The sequence below is a fragment of the Lutra lutra genome, chromosome 15 (assembly GCF_902655055.1).
Source record: "Lutra lutra chromosome 15, mLutLut1.2, whole genome shotgun sequence".
NCBI classification, from domain to species: Eukaryota; Metazoa; Chordata; class Mammalia; order Carnivora; family Mustelidae; genus Lutra; species Lutra lutra.
In genome coordinates this window covers 65121304-65135628 of record NC_062292.1, presented here as the reverse complement: position 1 = coordinate 65135628, position 14325 = coordinate 65121304, and the positions used below count along the sequence as shown (strand labels likewise).

Sequence of the window (14325 nt, the reverse complement as noted above, 5' to 3'; positions counted from 1 at the left end):
GGGGCCTTTCTCGCATTCCCAAGTACAGAATATGGGGCCTCCCAAACTGGAAGAGGCCTACCACGGCACTGGGCTTCTTTCCTGCAGTAAAGGATACATGATGCAATAGCTTACCCTTTCCCTTACAGGGAATGTCCCTGCACACTCCAGACCACGGGACTCCTACTAAAAACTTACTCAATGTGGTAGGACCCTGTAGCTCTGCAGGATTTATCTTCCACTCCCTGGAATGTAAGTGTCTCACCAAGGAATCCAAAATACTGACAGTGTCTTTTCATCAGGTCTGATTAGCATATCCTTATTTCCTGAGTAGCATACACGAGCGTGACATTCTGTAGAATGTCCAGCTCCCTTTGGACTACACTGTGACAATGGGGGAGAATTAACAGAGCCCTAGATCAAGACTGTGAAAATACACTGGTGCCCATCGCTTCTGAATGTAAATTCCTTCTGATCCTTCTTTCTGATGGGTACCGCAAACCACATTCACGGCATTACAGGGTCAGCGAACTTTCTGTGAAGGGTCAGAAAGTACATATTCATCACCATATACCCCTGGCAGAGGGTCTAAACCACTCTCAACGCTGTACTGCAACAGGGCAACTGCCTGCTGAAGTCCGCTGCAGGGCACAGCAACCCAGTGTCCACAAGAGCCAGACCGGAGAAACTAGGAGGCAATGACGGAAACCCACACCCTGCATCCTTCTACCTTTCTAAGCACTGAACTACCACTGCCGTTTTCCCTAGAATGTAGGACGATTTTCTTATTTTCTATCTTGGCAGAAGTGGGGGTACAGTTTCAGGGGCTTTGACTGGGGCTTTCTGCCAACTGCCAAATACGTCCATTCTGATTATACATTTGGAAACTGAAAAAATGACCATAAAGCGGGTTTTTGGACCCACTGTGAGGCCAACTTGGGCGAGCACTCTGCTCTGAGCCCACTTCTCCCTATCGCAAAGGGGATGAGTGTAGGGAGGGAAGCGCTGTGGTGGTCCTTTAGGTCACTGGGTATCAGAGTCAATTCCGACCCAGTATCCCTGTTTTCCAAATTAAAAAATTAGGTCGTCTTTCCCCAACACAGTTAACCGGGAAACTTTCAGTTGACAGGTCGAGTCTGAGAATGGTCTGAGGCCTAGAAAATGGGCAAGGAATTTTGACTTTTTGCTGAAGTTTCTGACTCCTCCTTCTGGGTAATCATTCTTGATCTCTCTTAATTAGATATAAATCAGTGCCGTCCTTGGCTGGCCATTCATCTGGCCCCTGGACCACCCACATGTCATTAGCCACCTCCACTCTGAACATGCTGCCCTGCTCCACTCTGCTTCTGAGAGTAAGTGCTGCCACTTGGCCTCGGCTGTGCCAGGACCCTATCCTCCTCACTGCTACAAGGGAAACCGGCTCTTAAACATCCCCTTCCCTCAGCCTCCACCCACAGAGACAGCCACTTCTAAACTTCTCAAAGATACCAGTGACCCATTCATTAGTGCCTTTCCTTTATTAAAAAAAAGTTGTCCTCAGGCTTTCCTGAGGAACATGGTCAGCCAGTGGGTTTTCCAGCACAATACACATTCACTCCTCTAGGCCTTCTGATCATTTCTCATATGGTCCATCATCTCAACTTCATTTCCTGTGGGCCATCGTTTTCTCCAAGTCCCCCAAAGCCATCTCCCCAAAGCCCCAAAGGGCTCTTGGGACCCTTGCCAGGATGGTCCAGAGTCACAGAAAAATATCCTCATTATCACAAATTCCATAGGAATTCAATTCTTAATTCATGAAACCATCCAAACAACTATAAATTTATTATCTAACATACAATATTTTGGAACAAAGGGGCAGCTTTAAATCCTTTAAAGTTTGAGAGCAACTTAAAAACTCCTCATAGAGCTTGAACCTAAACCCTGTGATGGTTTATTTTTAAGCAAGAGAAAAGGCTAGAAAAATACTATAAATATCCTTACAGCGACACACCTTGCCAAAGCAGCAAGTTCACAAGAGGCAATCCTCACGTGAGAGAGAACAGGTACTGAGACTGTCCAGTGGCTGACGGAGCTATGGAGCCTGGGGAGGGCCCAGCAGTGCTACTCAACGTGGTTCAAAGACTTGTACAGGTCCGTGAACAGTTTTCTTACTAGTCTATGACATGATGAATTAGTAACCGAGAGTGTTTAGACACCTTTTAGCATTCTGACATTACTGATACCCCAGTGCGTGATCCGTGGACCTCTCCTGCTGAAAGGGCTGTGGGCAGTTCAGGTGTGCAGAAGCTCATGGGGTGGGCAGCATACTGTGGGGACTGCACCGTTGTCATGGAAACACATCTTAGGATACAAAGGACTGGGTATTTGGTTTTTGTTTGTCTATTTTTTTAAAGATTTTATTTATTTATTTGACAGAGAGAGATCACAAGTAGACGGAGAGGCAGGCAGAGAGAGAGAGAGAGAGGGAAGCAGGCTCCCTGCTGAGCAGAGAGCCCGATGCGGGCCTCGATCCCAGGACCCTGAGATCATGACCTGAGCCGAAGGCAGCGGCTTAACCCACTGAGCCACCCAGGCGCCCAGGACTGGGTATTTGTAAAGCAGAAAGCCTGGTCCTTTACCAAAGATAGCTTGAGAAGGACTGCTCTGTTTTTCCCCAAGTCCCGGAATCAGTCAAATAATGCTTTGGGAACAGACAGTAACCAACTGGAGGTCAATTTGTTTATGTTCAATCAAAATGAAAACAAATGGCCTGGCCTGGGAACAGAACTGAACTGGACTAGGGCATCTGTTTCAACTCCTGGAGTAAGGCCAGAGTAGGCCAGCAGGAGTGAGAATCTGTTAAAGCCAGCCACCCCTATGGTACAGGAGGCACGTGGATCAAGGGCTGGGGCCTCTCTGTTCTTCCCTTCCCCTCTGTACCCTCGTCCAGTTCTGGCCGGGGCTAAATGGAGACTTTAGCCCTTCGGGCTCTGTGACCACCATCACAAGTCCACCTGCACCGTGCCCACCTCCTCCAGAGAAGAAGAGTCCTGGATTCAGACTGGGGTGCTTCCGCACTCTGGTAAGAACAGTGGCTGGAAATTCCAAAACAGCCTGAGGCCCTCAGAGCACTTCCTTCCTTGTCAACAGCGCAGAACATGCAGGATCACTTTAAGGGGTAAAAAGCTTTACCCAAGGGAAGTGGCACGGCAGGAGCACCGACTGACTCAGATGCCCAATGTACCCTTGCTCTGTGTGTCGTCTTCTGAGTGCTGAATGGGACCGCCAGCTGGCCTGACCAGAGTGCCCACCGATACATGGCAGCCGAGGTCCATGGATGCAAGGAGAGGTGCTAGGTCAACTCAAAAAAACCCAAACAAACTGTAATTTAAAAGGTTAACAATGTATTACTAACAATAATGTCAAATGTTAGGGTACAGTACCAACTGAAGGGCTTGCCAGAGTGAAACAGCCGGAGGGAGGGAATGAGGCAAGATGGGCCATCCAGTCTCCTTTGCCGAGTGCAGCACAGACTGAGCTGGGGAAGGCGGTGAGGGCAGAACCCAGCACTGTGAGATTATGCAGAACCAGTCTGCAAGCACCCCTCACTGCGGCTTACAGACGGTGAGGAAGATCCGAGAAAGACCTGAATGAAAAACAGGCCACACTCCTCAATCAGAATATTTATTAGTCAAGAAAAAGGACCGGGGCTGCACTCCACTCCCGTTCCCAAGTCACCTGCTTAATCAAGGGACAGGATTCAAAGAAATCAGAGGTCTCAAATAAGCCAGAACGTATCTGGGGAAGAACAGTCATTCATTTCCTAGACCTGACACTGTAATTATGTATGTTTTCCAATCAGAGTGGTGGATGGCCCAGATGAGGGGATATAAGATGGCCTTCTTTGTCATAGCTTGGGTTCCAGAGAAGGGTTGGAATAAACGAGTGTTTAAAAAGAGAAAAGATGAGGAGAGGCAGGGGGCAGAGGAAGGTCAAGGGCTGGTTTCACCCAGATCACAGAGCACTGTACAAAGAACCACGGTAGCAACTTGAGTTCTCAGGCTGCAACAGGGAGTTGAAGGCTCAGCACCTAAAGAGAGGAGAATCCCAGGGCTGCTCTCTCAACCCTACTGTGATTAGATGCAAAACCCCCCACCTCCTTTTCCTTCACAGAGTTCGTAACGGTCTGTCTGAAGGCAAGAGGACATGGTGACAGACCTCGAGTCCCAGCCCAGGCTAAGTTTCTCCCCATCAATCCCAAAGGCTCTGCCCAAAAGAACTAGAGAAATACAGAGTCCCAGGACTCTGTCTCTGCTCCCCAGGTCCCAGAAGGAGTAGAGACAAGGCACAAAGACCCTGAATGCAAAAGTGAACATCAGTGTGGCCATATATAACGTTATCTGGGAGGTAAGAAAGTACATGCCCCACGAGGGATGCCTTTCTTCACCTGGAAGGTAGCTGGGCCTTTGCTAGCAGCGGAAACCGCATAGATAGGGCCCACAGAAACGGCCCGCACAATAGGCCACGTTTCTAGAAAGACAGAGTAAAAGCCTCAGCTGGTATGGCACAGTCCCAGTCAGCTGAGACGACACAGGGAAGCGGGCAGACTGCTCTTGGAGTCGGCTCTCCTGCCTCGGCTCCCAGTGGTTCTGCTGACTCCAGATGCTCCCTATGGCTGGGACTCAGTGACAGACACGTGCTGTGTTTCACATGATGAGACACTGTTCGCCATTGGCACCTGGTGGGCCCGACAGATTGAGGGCATCCAGGTCGAAGTTGAGGCCAGGAGGCTGGAGAAGAGATGGAGGGACTGAGATTACTGCTCCTACCTCAAGTGAGAGCTTCCGAAGGTGCCTCCCCCAAAGCCACAGTGATCGCCTCATGTGAAATCATTAAAGATTACAGAGTTCCAGAGACTTGGGACTCAGATTCAAATCTAGGAGAAGATATACTCACCATCTCCCCAGCCAGTTCTTTCGGAGGATGGCCCAAATCCTGTAGCTGGAAAATAAGAGGAACTTGAGAAACAGAAGATCCTAGAAAACAACAGGGCAACCCAAAGAGGAATCTGAGCTGTGGTGTCTCTCCCATCTTCTGGGGACCAGGCTTTGGGACCTCTCTTGTGCTCCCTCCTCCACTGGGTCTGGCAGTGTGGCATTCTTCCCAGACCCCTCCTCCACTGAACACCCAGACAGCACCAGTGGGCAGATGGCAGAGGAGACCTTACCTGCTGCATGAGATCCAGCACTAACTCAAAACGAGCCTTCTGAGTGGCCTCGCTGTCTGTCGGGGTCTCAGCCTCAAACTGCTCACATATCTTGCCCATGACACTGTGCTGTTCCTGGTATTTTTCAAACTGCTCTGGAGGAAGAGACTCCCGGTGACTCTGCAACCATTCTGGATACTAAGGAAAGAAGAGAATGGGTGGGGAAGAATTAATGAACAACGGACAGGAAAGGAAATTAAATATGAAAAACAATAAAATATGAAGGGGAAGTAGAGGACATGGAGGAAGATAAAAACTAAAGAAGCGAGTTCAGTGTCAAGCAGCGGCGCGGACTCCAACCAGACGACTGGCTCTGCTAGCACGGATGGTCACCAGAGGGCGGCGCACTTCTCGGTGAAGGCCGGCACAGCCCTAGTTTAGCCCTTACGGGCCATGTGTGAGCTCTGTCACAGAGTTTCTTCTTTCTGTTTTGACTTTACAACTTTAAACTTGTAAGAACCATTCTTAGCTTGAAAGTTGGCTTTGGTCCACCCAGACCCTGGCCTGCTGACTCCTGGTCTACACTGCTCACTCGACACTTGACCCCACGTAGTACTGTGTCACGGAAAAGCTCCTACTCCTGTATTTTGTTTCTTGAGCGAAACTGTAAGCTCCCGGACAGCAGGGACCATCTTTTACACCACTCTTAAACTGTGCATAGCACAAAGCCAGCAAAAGAAAGGGCTGGTCGGACAGCAGTCGGAAACCAGTTTACAGAAACCAGAGCTGAAGGACCGCCCCTTCCACCTTCAACATCTTCGGTGTGGTACCCTCCCGCTCCAAACACACAAAGGAGAAAAGAGTGGATGGCTTGTGCCCTCGAGTTACTCTCTAGCTCTGTAGGCTCTAGGCACACGCAGTAGCCCACAGGGGCTGACGCAACGGACAAGCAGGAGGAAGAGCAGAAATACAAGTTCACAAACCTTTTCGGTAATCTCCTTCAGGGACGGGTACAGCACATCCTTGGACAGGAGGTTCTGCATGATGCTTTGCATGATGGGGAGGATGTTGCCCTCCCCCTCCCCTTCATCCATGCCCAGCCCTTCCATGGCCTTGGTCAGCTCCTCCTCTGACATGCCTGAGTTCTAGAAAGGACAGGAAGGAGGTGAGCCAATACAGGTGGTCTCTGAACGCGGACCATTTTCAACTTTATTAGGGTCGTGTGAAAGGGACGCACATTCTGTAGAATCTATACTTCAGATCTCAAATTTGGATCTTTTCCCAGGCTGGTGATATGCAGAGGATACTCTCCTGTAATGCTGGGCGGCGGCCACGGCTCCCAGGCAGCCACACCGTCACCAGGGTCAACAACCGTGGCACTGGTGACGTCCCACCCCCCACAACCACTGCTTTTCACTTTCGGCACAGCAGTCAATAAATGACACGAGATACTCGATACCATATTAGAAAATGGGCTTTGTGTGGAGGACTTTGCCCAACTGTAGGCTCACGTAAGTGTTCTAACCGTGTTTAAGGCAGGCGAGGCTAAGCTGTGATGTTCCGCAGGGTAGCTGCATGAAATGCATTTCTAACTTAAGACATTTCCAACTTATGACGGATTCATCAGTTGAGGAAGATCTGTATACGGCCTTCTTGGGACGCTTGCCACCCCTTCAGGTGGGAAAGAACTAGTTAAACTTGCCTGCAGCAAAACAGTGTGGCAGGAACAGACTTCACCTGCTACGAGATAGGGTCTGTCTTTTGAGACTCTGCTTCCTGTGCGTGAGAGATCCCTGGTGGGCCCCACCCCTTTCCCTCACCTGGAGATCAGTGGCATTTTTGGCGAGTCCACTTAGCGTCTCCTTCAGGCAAGACGTAAATTCTTGTTGGGAGGCTGTGTCACTGCCTAAGGAAGGTGAAGAAAGACAAGGTCTTCAGGTTTTAACTGTCTGCCTACCAGCTCAATATGCACCATTTACTGGTGGATCACCCGCACTCCAAGTCTCTGAGTCCTCTGTGTTCATCTTCACGGCCACTTTCAGCAGTCTGCAAGAACTGGGCGTGTGTCCGTCTGTTCTCCAAGATGACACCCACAACACCGTGACCCTTCAAGTGGTCGGTTTTCAACAATCTTTTCAAGGACTTTCCAGCCTCATTCCTTGCTTGAAGCCCTGTAGCCATCCCTCTTCCCATCTCCTGGCCCCACCCCATGGCGGTGAGAGCACGATCGGCTTTACTGAGAGTTCTCACGTTCTCGGGCACAAAGACCAGAGAAGTTTGTTCCCAGTGTTCCAGCCCCGGGGCGCCTCCTCACCCACTCTCCCCGCGGCCTCCGAGAGCTTCTGGAACTGCTCCACCAGGTGAGGCTCCTCCTCAGCCAGCTCCTTCATTGCCTTCTCGAACTCTGCAGTGGCCTGGGAAGCCAGCTCGCTGTCGAACAGTTCCTGGAAAAACTTCTCTTGGGAGGCAAAGAGGGCATCCTGCAGGGAAGGGGTGGCAAAAAGGCATGTCTTACTTGGCAACTCTCTGACAGAAGCCACAGGCAGTGGCTCTGGGAAATGCAGAGCTTCCCTCCTGCCCACCTCCACTGGACATTCTAACGACCTCTCTTTAGGAGAACAGTAAATAAGGCTTCTGGCCACTGAGAAAAGGGTATGGGGTGGCATTCCCAAACCAACCATTTAAACCTACTTTTTTTTCCAAAGAACTTCCTCGAGATCCCACCAGTCCATCCTCAAAAGTCCCTGTATACCAGGACTGAGGCCTGAAAGAGCACTCAGCGGTGTAAGGCCAAGGCTTCCTCCCCCCGCCGGACCACTCCAACCCACAGGGGCCTGTCCCCACCTCTGCTCAGAGATGCATGCCCATCCCCTCCCCCTCCCTTAAGAGGGCGGAATTTATACTTTGGCAGTGTCTCCTGGCGATCTCTTCTGGGGCCCCGAAGCATCAGGGGCCATGGTAGTAGGAGGGGGTGCTGGGGAGGGTTTGGCCTTATCGAAATCATCAAGAGCACCTTCAGAGACAAGAGACATAGTGTGTGTGTTGGGGGATGGATGAGGATGCAAGGCTGGGGTCAGGGAGGGGTAGTTCTGGGCAAAGCATTAAGAGAACAATCTTTCAAAGTGCCAACCTTCCTAAATTTTTTATTTTTTATTTTTGTCTCCCTCTCCTGGGTCCCCCTCAATAAACTTCCCACTCCCCTCCTCATTACCCAATTTATGTGATCAAAGGAGAAGAAATCCCTCAAGGTGGAAGAGGCATCTCTCTCAGAGCTGGGGGGAGACAGTGAAAAGCTCTGCAAAGGCCTCTCCCTCCACACAGTGCCTCCCTTGCCACATCTAATGATTCCCCAGAAATCCCATACACGGATCCAAGAGGAGCACAGAGCACAGACATCCATACCCCCTGAACTCACTCTGGAGCCCTCGAGGGATTAATTTTTGGCAAGAAAGCAGAAGCCACATGATGCTCCACCCAGCCTCCCATGGGTCGGGTACTAGCACCGACTGAGGGACCGCGCGCTCTGCTCTACTCCCAGGGGAGCATTCAACTCCCTTCCCTCATCCTGCGATTCAGCCCACCCCGGGCCAAGCTCCCAGAGCTCCCTCGGGTCTCTCTGCAGCTGTGCGCCAATCCACACGGTCGCCTGGCACGCCTCACTTCTGCTCATCCTCCACCTCCCCACATGTCTGTGAGTGGGCAAGAGACCACACATACTCACCACTGCCCTCAACAACCCGAGTCCCCACCCCCACCCTGCCTGCCCGGACTAGGGGGAGGGCACGGCCCACGGCGGGCAAGCGGCCAACAGAGCAGCGGAGGTCAGGGCTAAGGAAGAAAAGAACCTTCCGCCTCTCGGAGGAGGGTGAACTGTCTGCCCCCAAGGCCGCAGAAGGGGGTGGGCTTGAGCTCTGACCGGTGAAAGAACCGACATGGGGCCTGCCGAGGAAAAGGTGGCAGGCCTGGCGGAAGACGAGTGAGGAGAGGACAGCGCACAGAAGGCCGCGCCACGGGCTCGCCGACACTTCAAGCAAGCAGTCGGTGAGCGCCGGGGTCGCGGGCCACCGAGGACCGAACGCTGCGGCTGGCGGGAAGGAAGCTGCTCATCTAGAGCAAGGGGAGCTCGGGTCGGACGTGACACGCCGGCCGGTGCGTTACCGCTTTCCCTCCGGCCCGGAGACCAACGGTCTGACAGGTTCAGGGGCCCACGGTGGCTCCCTAGCTCCCGCCGCGGAGGAAGGAGAGCGTGACCCGCAGATCTTCCTCGGAGTCGCAGGCTGACCCTCCGCCCCCGGCCAACATTTTGGAGAGCCTCTCCCGCTCCGCCCCCAATATCTCAGGTTCAGTTTACCCTCGAATGAGTCCTTACAACCGCCCCCGTCGGGCCTCTCCCATAACGAACTCTTACTTTCCAGGAGCTCTTCCAATTCCCGATCAGCGTCGGCCCCAGCACCACAGTCCCCCTCGGCAGCGGCCATCTTGCTCTCTCCGGCTTGCCGTAGGAGGCGGGTCTCCTAGGCTACTGCGTCCCGCCCCTCGAGCCCCGCCCCTTCCCCTCCTGCGACCAATAGCAGTGCAGGTCGGTGCGGAGCCGCCATTTTTAAAGGGACAGGAAGTTTTGTGGGTTGTTTTTGTTATTATTTTTTTTTTTTTCCTCCCTTCGAGCCAGGAACAGTTGAACTAACGGAGTGGAACCTGCTGTTAACTTCTGCCAGGTGACTCAGTAGCCCGGCTTCCTTTATTTCAACTTCTCGCATTATCCAGAGAAGGAGCTCTTTCACGGTTTTCCGTAACACTTGACGCACTCCGGCATTCCGTACGGTTACTTCCCCGGCTTCCTGTCTCCCCGCCGCCGCCGCGCCGGCAAGGACTGTCCCTGCTGGGTTCTCCGCTCCCGGGCCGGGGCCTGCGGGAGACGCTCGCGGGCAGCTCTTCGCCCGCCCGGACCCTGACGAGTCCGGCGACTCCCTGTCACCGCCTGTTCCCCATCAGGACGGCCAGACTGAAGGACACAGACCTCGGAACTTAGAACCCAGTGTCAGCTGAAGCCACTCAGGCAGAAAAAGCCAGTCTGGGGCCCTGGAGCGAGCCGGCGGACGATTCAAATGTAGTCGTGGTAGAGCTGCCTTCCCTGAAGCATTTCCTTTTCTCCAGACGGAACCCACCCTCCAACCCCGGGAGGCTGAGGGAGGCGCAGAAAGGGGCAACTCTACACACGCCTCCCCTGCTCTTCACACGGGTCAGAACCCCTCGGACGCAAGCCCACTTTAGCCCTTGGAGGGCATCCACTGTTTAGGATCCTGTGCTGGGCACAGCGGAGGGAGAGGCCAGGCAGGCCCAGCCCCTGCTGTACAACAGCGGCCCAGGGACTGGGCTGGAGGTGGGGTCCGACAGGGGGCAAGGATGGTGCGCGGCAGAGGTCATAAACGAAAGATCAAGTGCTATGGAGCTTAAAAGGGAGAAATTACATGTGAATGAAGTCACTTCCCACCTTCTGTCCTTGGCTTCCCGAGCACAGACTTGAGTTCTGTGTCATGCACCAGCTTAAGTACCTTCCTCTTTCCTTCACAGATTTTTAAAATCATACCCCTGCAAAACCTACTGCATTGCCCCAGGCACAAGTGGTGTGACTCAGGAGAGAACATTCTGCACTGAAATCAGAAGACTTAAGTCCCACTCCTAATTCTGTAACTTTGTTCAAAACACTTCACCACTCAAGGCCTCGGGTGGCAACTATGTAACGCTGAAGTTCCTCGCAGTTCTGAACTTCTATAATGGAAACGCCCTCCCTTTAACCCCTTTCTCAACTATACCAGAATCTGTTCCAGGCTTCCCGGCTCAACTCCAAACCGCTTACACGTGTGTCTCTAATAGGACTATCATTCTATCAAGCACATTACAGGTATTTTTTTTAAATTTTATTTATTAAAAAAAGATTTTATTTACTTATTTGACACAGAGACAAGTAGGAAGAGAGGCAGGTGGGGGAGGGAGAGAAAGCAGGCTCCCTGCTGAGCAGAGAGCAGATGTGGGGCCTGATCCCAGGACCTGAGACCATGACCTGAGCTGAAGGCAGAGATTTAACCCTCTGAGCCACCCTCATGCCCACATGACAGGTATTTCTATCAGCTTTACAGTAATGTGGTAACAAGCATGTTAATAAGGAAAATACTGGAGATAACTGAGACAACATGGAGTTGAAAACACTCTGCATTTCTTAAACTTGCTTCTGCTTTTCTCTTCTTACTAATGATATTCCTAAAACTTCATCTTCATATTTATTCACTTCCTGCCCTTCTAATGTATAATGAACACTGTTGCAAAATAGTATTTTACAGCATTTTTTTAAAAAGTGGGCTCCAAGCCTAGTGTGGAGCTAGGCATGGAGCCCAATACTGGGCTTGAACTCATGACCCTGAGATCGAGACCTGAGATGGAGTCAACATTTAACTGACTGAGCCATCCAGCCGCCCCTACAGCGTTTTCTTTGAATCATTCTCTCGATTAAGGACTCAATGGGTCTCCACTGTTTAATGACCAACTTCAAATTCTTTTTTTTTTTTTTTTAAGATTTTATTTATTTATTTGACAGGCAGAGATCACAAAGCAGGCAGAGAGGCAGGCAGAGAGAGAGAGGAGAAAGCAGGCTCCCTGCTGAGCAGAGAGCCAGATGTGGGGCTCAATCCCAGGACCCCGGGATCATGACCTGAGCCGAAGACAGAGGCTTAACCCACTGAGCCACCCAGGCACCCCGACCAATTTCAAATTCTTGCCTGATATTCACAATTATCTTACATATATCCATCTTGTTTCCCCAGTAACATGAGCTTCAGGAAGCATGGACTGTCCTTCTTTTATATACCCCCATTCAGAATAGTTTGTGTGCGAAGTTAGTTTTATAATTTAACTTTTAAACTTGCAAGAATTTTTGCCAAAATTTATCACCAACTTACTATGTTTACAGAAAGAATGTTGACAACTTGAAAGACTGTCATCAAAAAGTATGCAAATTTTTGAGAAGGCAGGTTTTGTTTGGGATGGTAAGTTTAAGCAAGCAGCTCTTTTTTTTTTTATTTTTTTATTTTTTTAAAGATTTTATTTATTTATTTGACAGAGAGAAATCACAAGTAGGCAGAGAGGCAGACAGAGAGAGAGGAGGAAGCAGGCTCCCCGCTGAGCAGAAAGCCCAATGTGGGGCTCGAACCCAGGACCTGGGATCATGACCTGAGCCGAAGGCAGCGGCTTAACCCACTGAGCCACCCAGGCGCCCCAAGACCGCAAGCAGCTCTTAAAGCTAAAAAAATATCAAGGCCTGTGCTCTTTGGTGCAGGAATTCCATCTCGAGGAGTTTATCCTACAGACACATTTCCCCAAACTGTAAAATGTATGTTCAAGTCATTCACTGCAGCATTCTTTTTATAATAAAGATTGAAAACAATCTAAACACCCACCAACAAAGAAGGCAACTTCTATGAACTAAATCATACAATGATACACTATGCAGAGAAGTAAAAAAAGAAAAAAGAGAGAGAACCTAACATACGATATAGAGAAATATCTTAAATGCAGTACATGATACAACTAACAAGGTGCAGTCATTTAGTGGCACGCGTCGTGTATGTGTAGCAGGGGAACGGGGAAGGACATATGTCTGTCTGTCTGCAGACACACAAGCCGCTGGAGCATACAAGGATGCCAAGAGCGGCTCCCTGTCTGCAGGAAGGTAACAGGACTGGGCAGTTGAGGAAAAGAGTGGAAGAAAGAGGTCACAGAATAGCTTTTTACCTTTACTGAGTTTTGAACTATATGAATGAATATACTGTTTATTGAAAACATGAGTTTAAAATGAAAAAAAGTACAAACTCTCAACACAGGCACAGGATGTCACTCTATCCAGTGTAGTCTTAGCACATGACAAGCAAACTACCACGGTTGCCAAGGTAACAGTTGTAACATAACGTATTACTTATTAATCTTACACTTGTCTATTACTGTAAAACATCTAGAACAGAGACAAGTAGGAAAGGTGGGTGGTAGGTGCTCAGTCTGGCTCTAACTAGCAGAAGTGGGAAAGGGCACTGTCGTCAGTCATGGAACAGGGGAGCTACTTGCCTTCTACATTCTCACAGTTCAATAGATGAACGATATGTGCTTTTTAAAAAAAAGACAAAGGGCATTTGTTACTTACAAAAGTAACGTAAATTACAAGTAACTCTAAGTAAGTAACTTTAATTGTATGATTACAAAAAAAAGCTGTCTGCTTTGGTGAGGCGGCCACACGGAGCAGGAACATGAGGGTGTCCCGGAAACAAATGGGATCATAAAACTCTTAGAAATTTACTTTATTAAGGGGTGAGAAACAAAGCACAAGAACAATGGCTATAAAGAACAAATCAATAAAAGGTGACATGCATTTTTGGAAAACAAATTTCTCCCCAGATTTTAAGTTTCTGGGCACACAGAGGGTACTTGCATGGGAGTTTAAATGTCTGAGGAAAATGGGGGATGGCTAAGAGTTTGCTGTGACTGATCTCATTTATTACATCCTGCTTCTTTCCAAAGAAAATACAAAGACAGTGGGGAGGGAAAGGATAAGTAGTAAAGGAATTCGGTAAGCAAATGTGTGCCACCGAGTTTTCATTTGTTCCTTGAACGATCGAAGCTGGGAAGGCAAGGCCAACAGCGACCACAACTGTAGTCACCCTTGAGGAGAGGACAAACAGTCAAGTGTAGACATTTTGATTAGCCACAGAAGAGAAAGGGACACTAGGTCTTAGGGCAGGAGAGCTAAATGTCAATGATCTGAAGGGTAGTTGAGGAAGGAGGAGCTGGAAGGACAGAGACTGATTCTCCGAAGGAAAAGAGGGTGATTGACCTGCACACACCAAAGGGGGCCTTAGCGGAACTGCAGAGGACTGATCCTTAAACCAATGACGTCTTTGCCGATCTCTGTCACCTGTGGAAAAGGAAACAGAGGAAAAAAATTAGAGATTTGTGAGGGCGAAGAGCCGAGAAAGCTTACTCCCTCCACTCTTCAGGGCATACAGCAGGATTTGTTGTTAACATCTGTTACTGATCAGTAAACAGCAGTGGGAGAAGCTCCAGCTTTCTTTAGTATCACTGCCTCAAGGAGCTACAGGCAAATACAGGAGGAAAAAAGG

General features: G+C 50.0%; 2 protein-coding genes across 3 annotated transcripts in view; both read right to left on the bottom strand.

Moving 5' to 3' along the window:
- Window positions 1-3626: 3626 nt before the first annotated feature.
- Window positions 3627-9701, bottom strand: PEX19 (peroxisomal biogenesis factor 19). Its single transcript, XM_047705475.1, has 8 exons — window positions 9573-9701; window positions 8068-8177; window positions 7479-7644; window positions 6985-7070; window positions 6148-6309; window positions 5186-5362; window positions 4915-4959; window positions 3627-4748 (listed from the first exon to the last, which is right to left on the bottom strand). Exons 1-8 carry the CDS (start codon window positions 9640-9642, stop codon window positions 4665-4667), a joined length of 900 nt encoding a protein of 299 aa, XP_047561431.1. The 5' UTR covers window positions 9643-9701; the 3' UTR covers window positions 3627-4664.
- Window positions 9702-12938: 3237 nt separating this feature from the next.
- The window catches only part of COPA (COPI coat complex subunit alpha), a 51750-nt gene continuing 50363 nt past the window's right edge, over window positions 12939-14325 (bottom strand). The window contains exons 33-34 of one of the 2 annotated variants that reach the window (XM_047705458.1): window positions 14056-14120; window positions 12939-14022 (exon numbers count right to left, since the gene is read on the bottom strand). In XM_047705458.1, coding sequence (XP_047561414.1) covers window positions 14061-14120 — 60 coding nt within the window. In that variant the 3' untranslated portion in view covers window positions 12939-14022; window positions 14056-14060. Of the gene's footprint in view, window positions 14121-14325 lie in introns of both variants that reach the window. The other variant, XM_047705457.1, reaches the window with a different exon arrangement.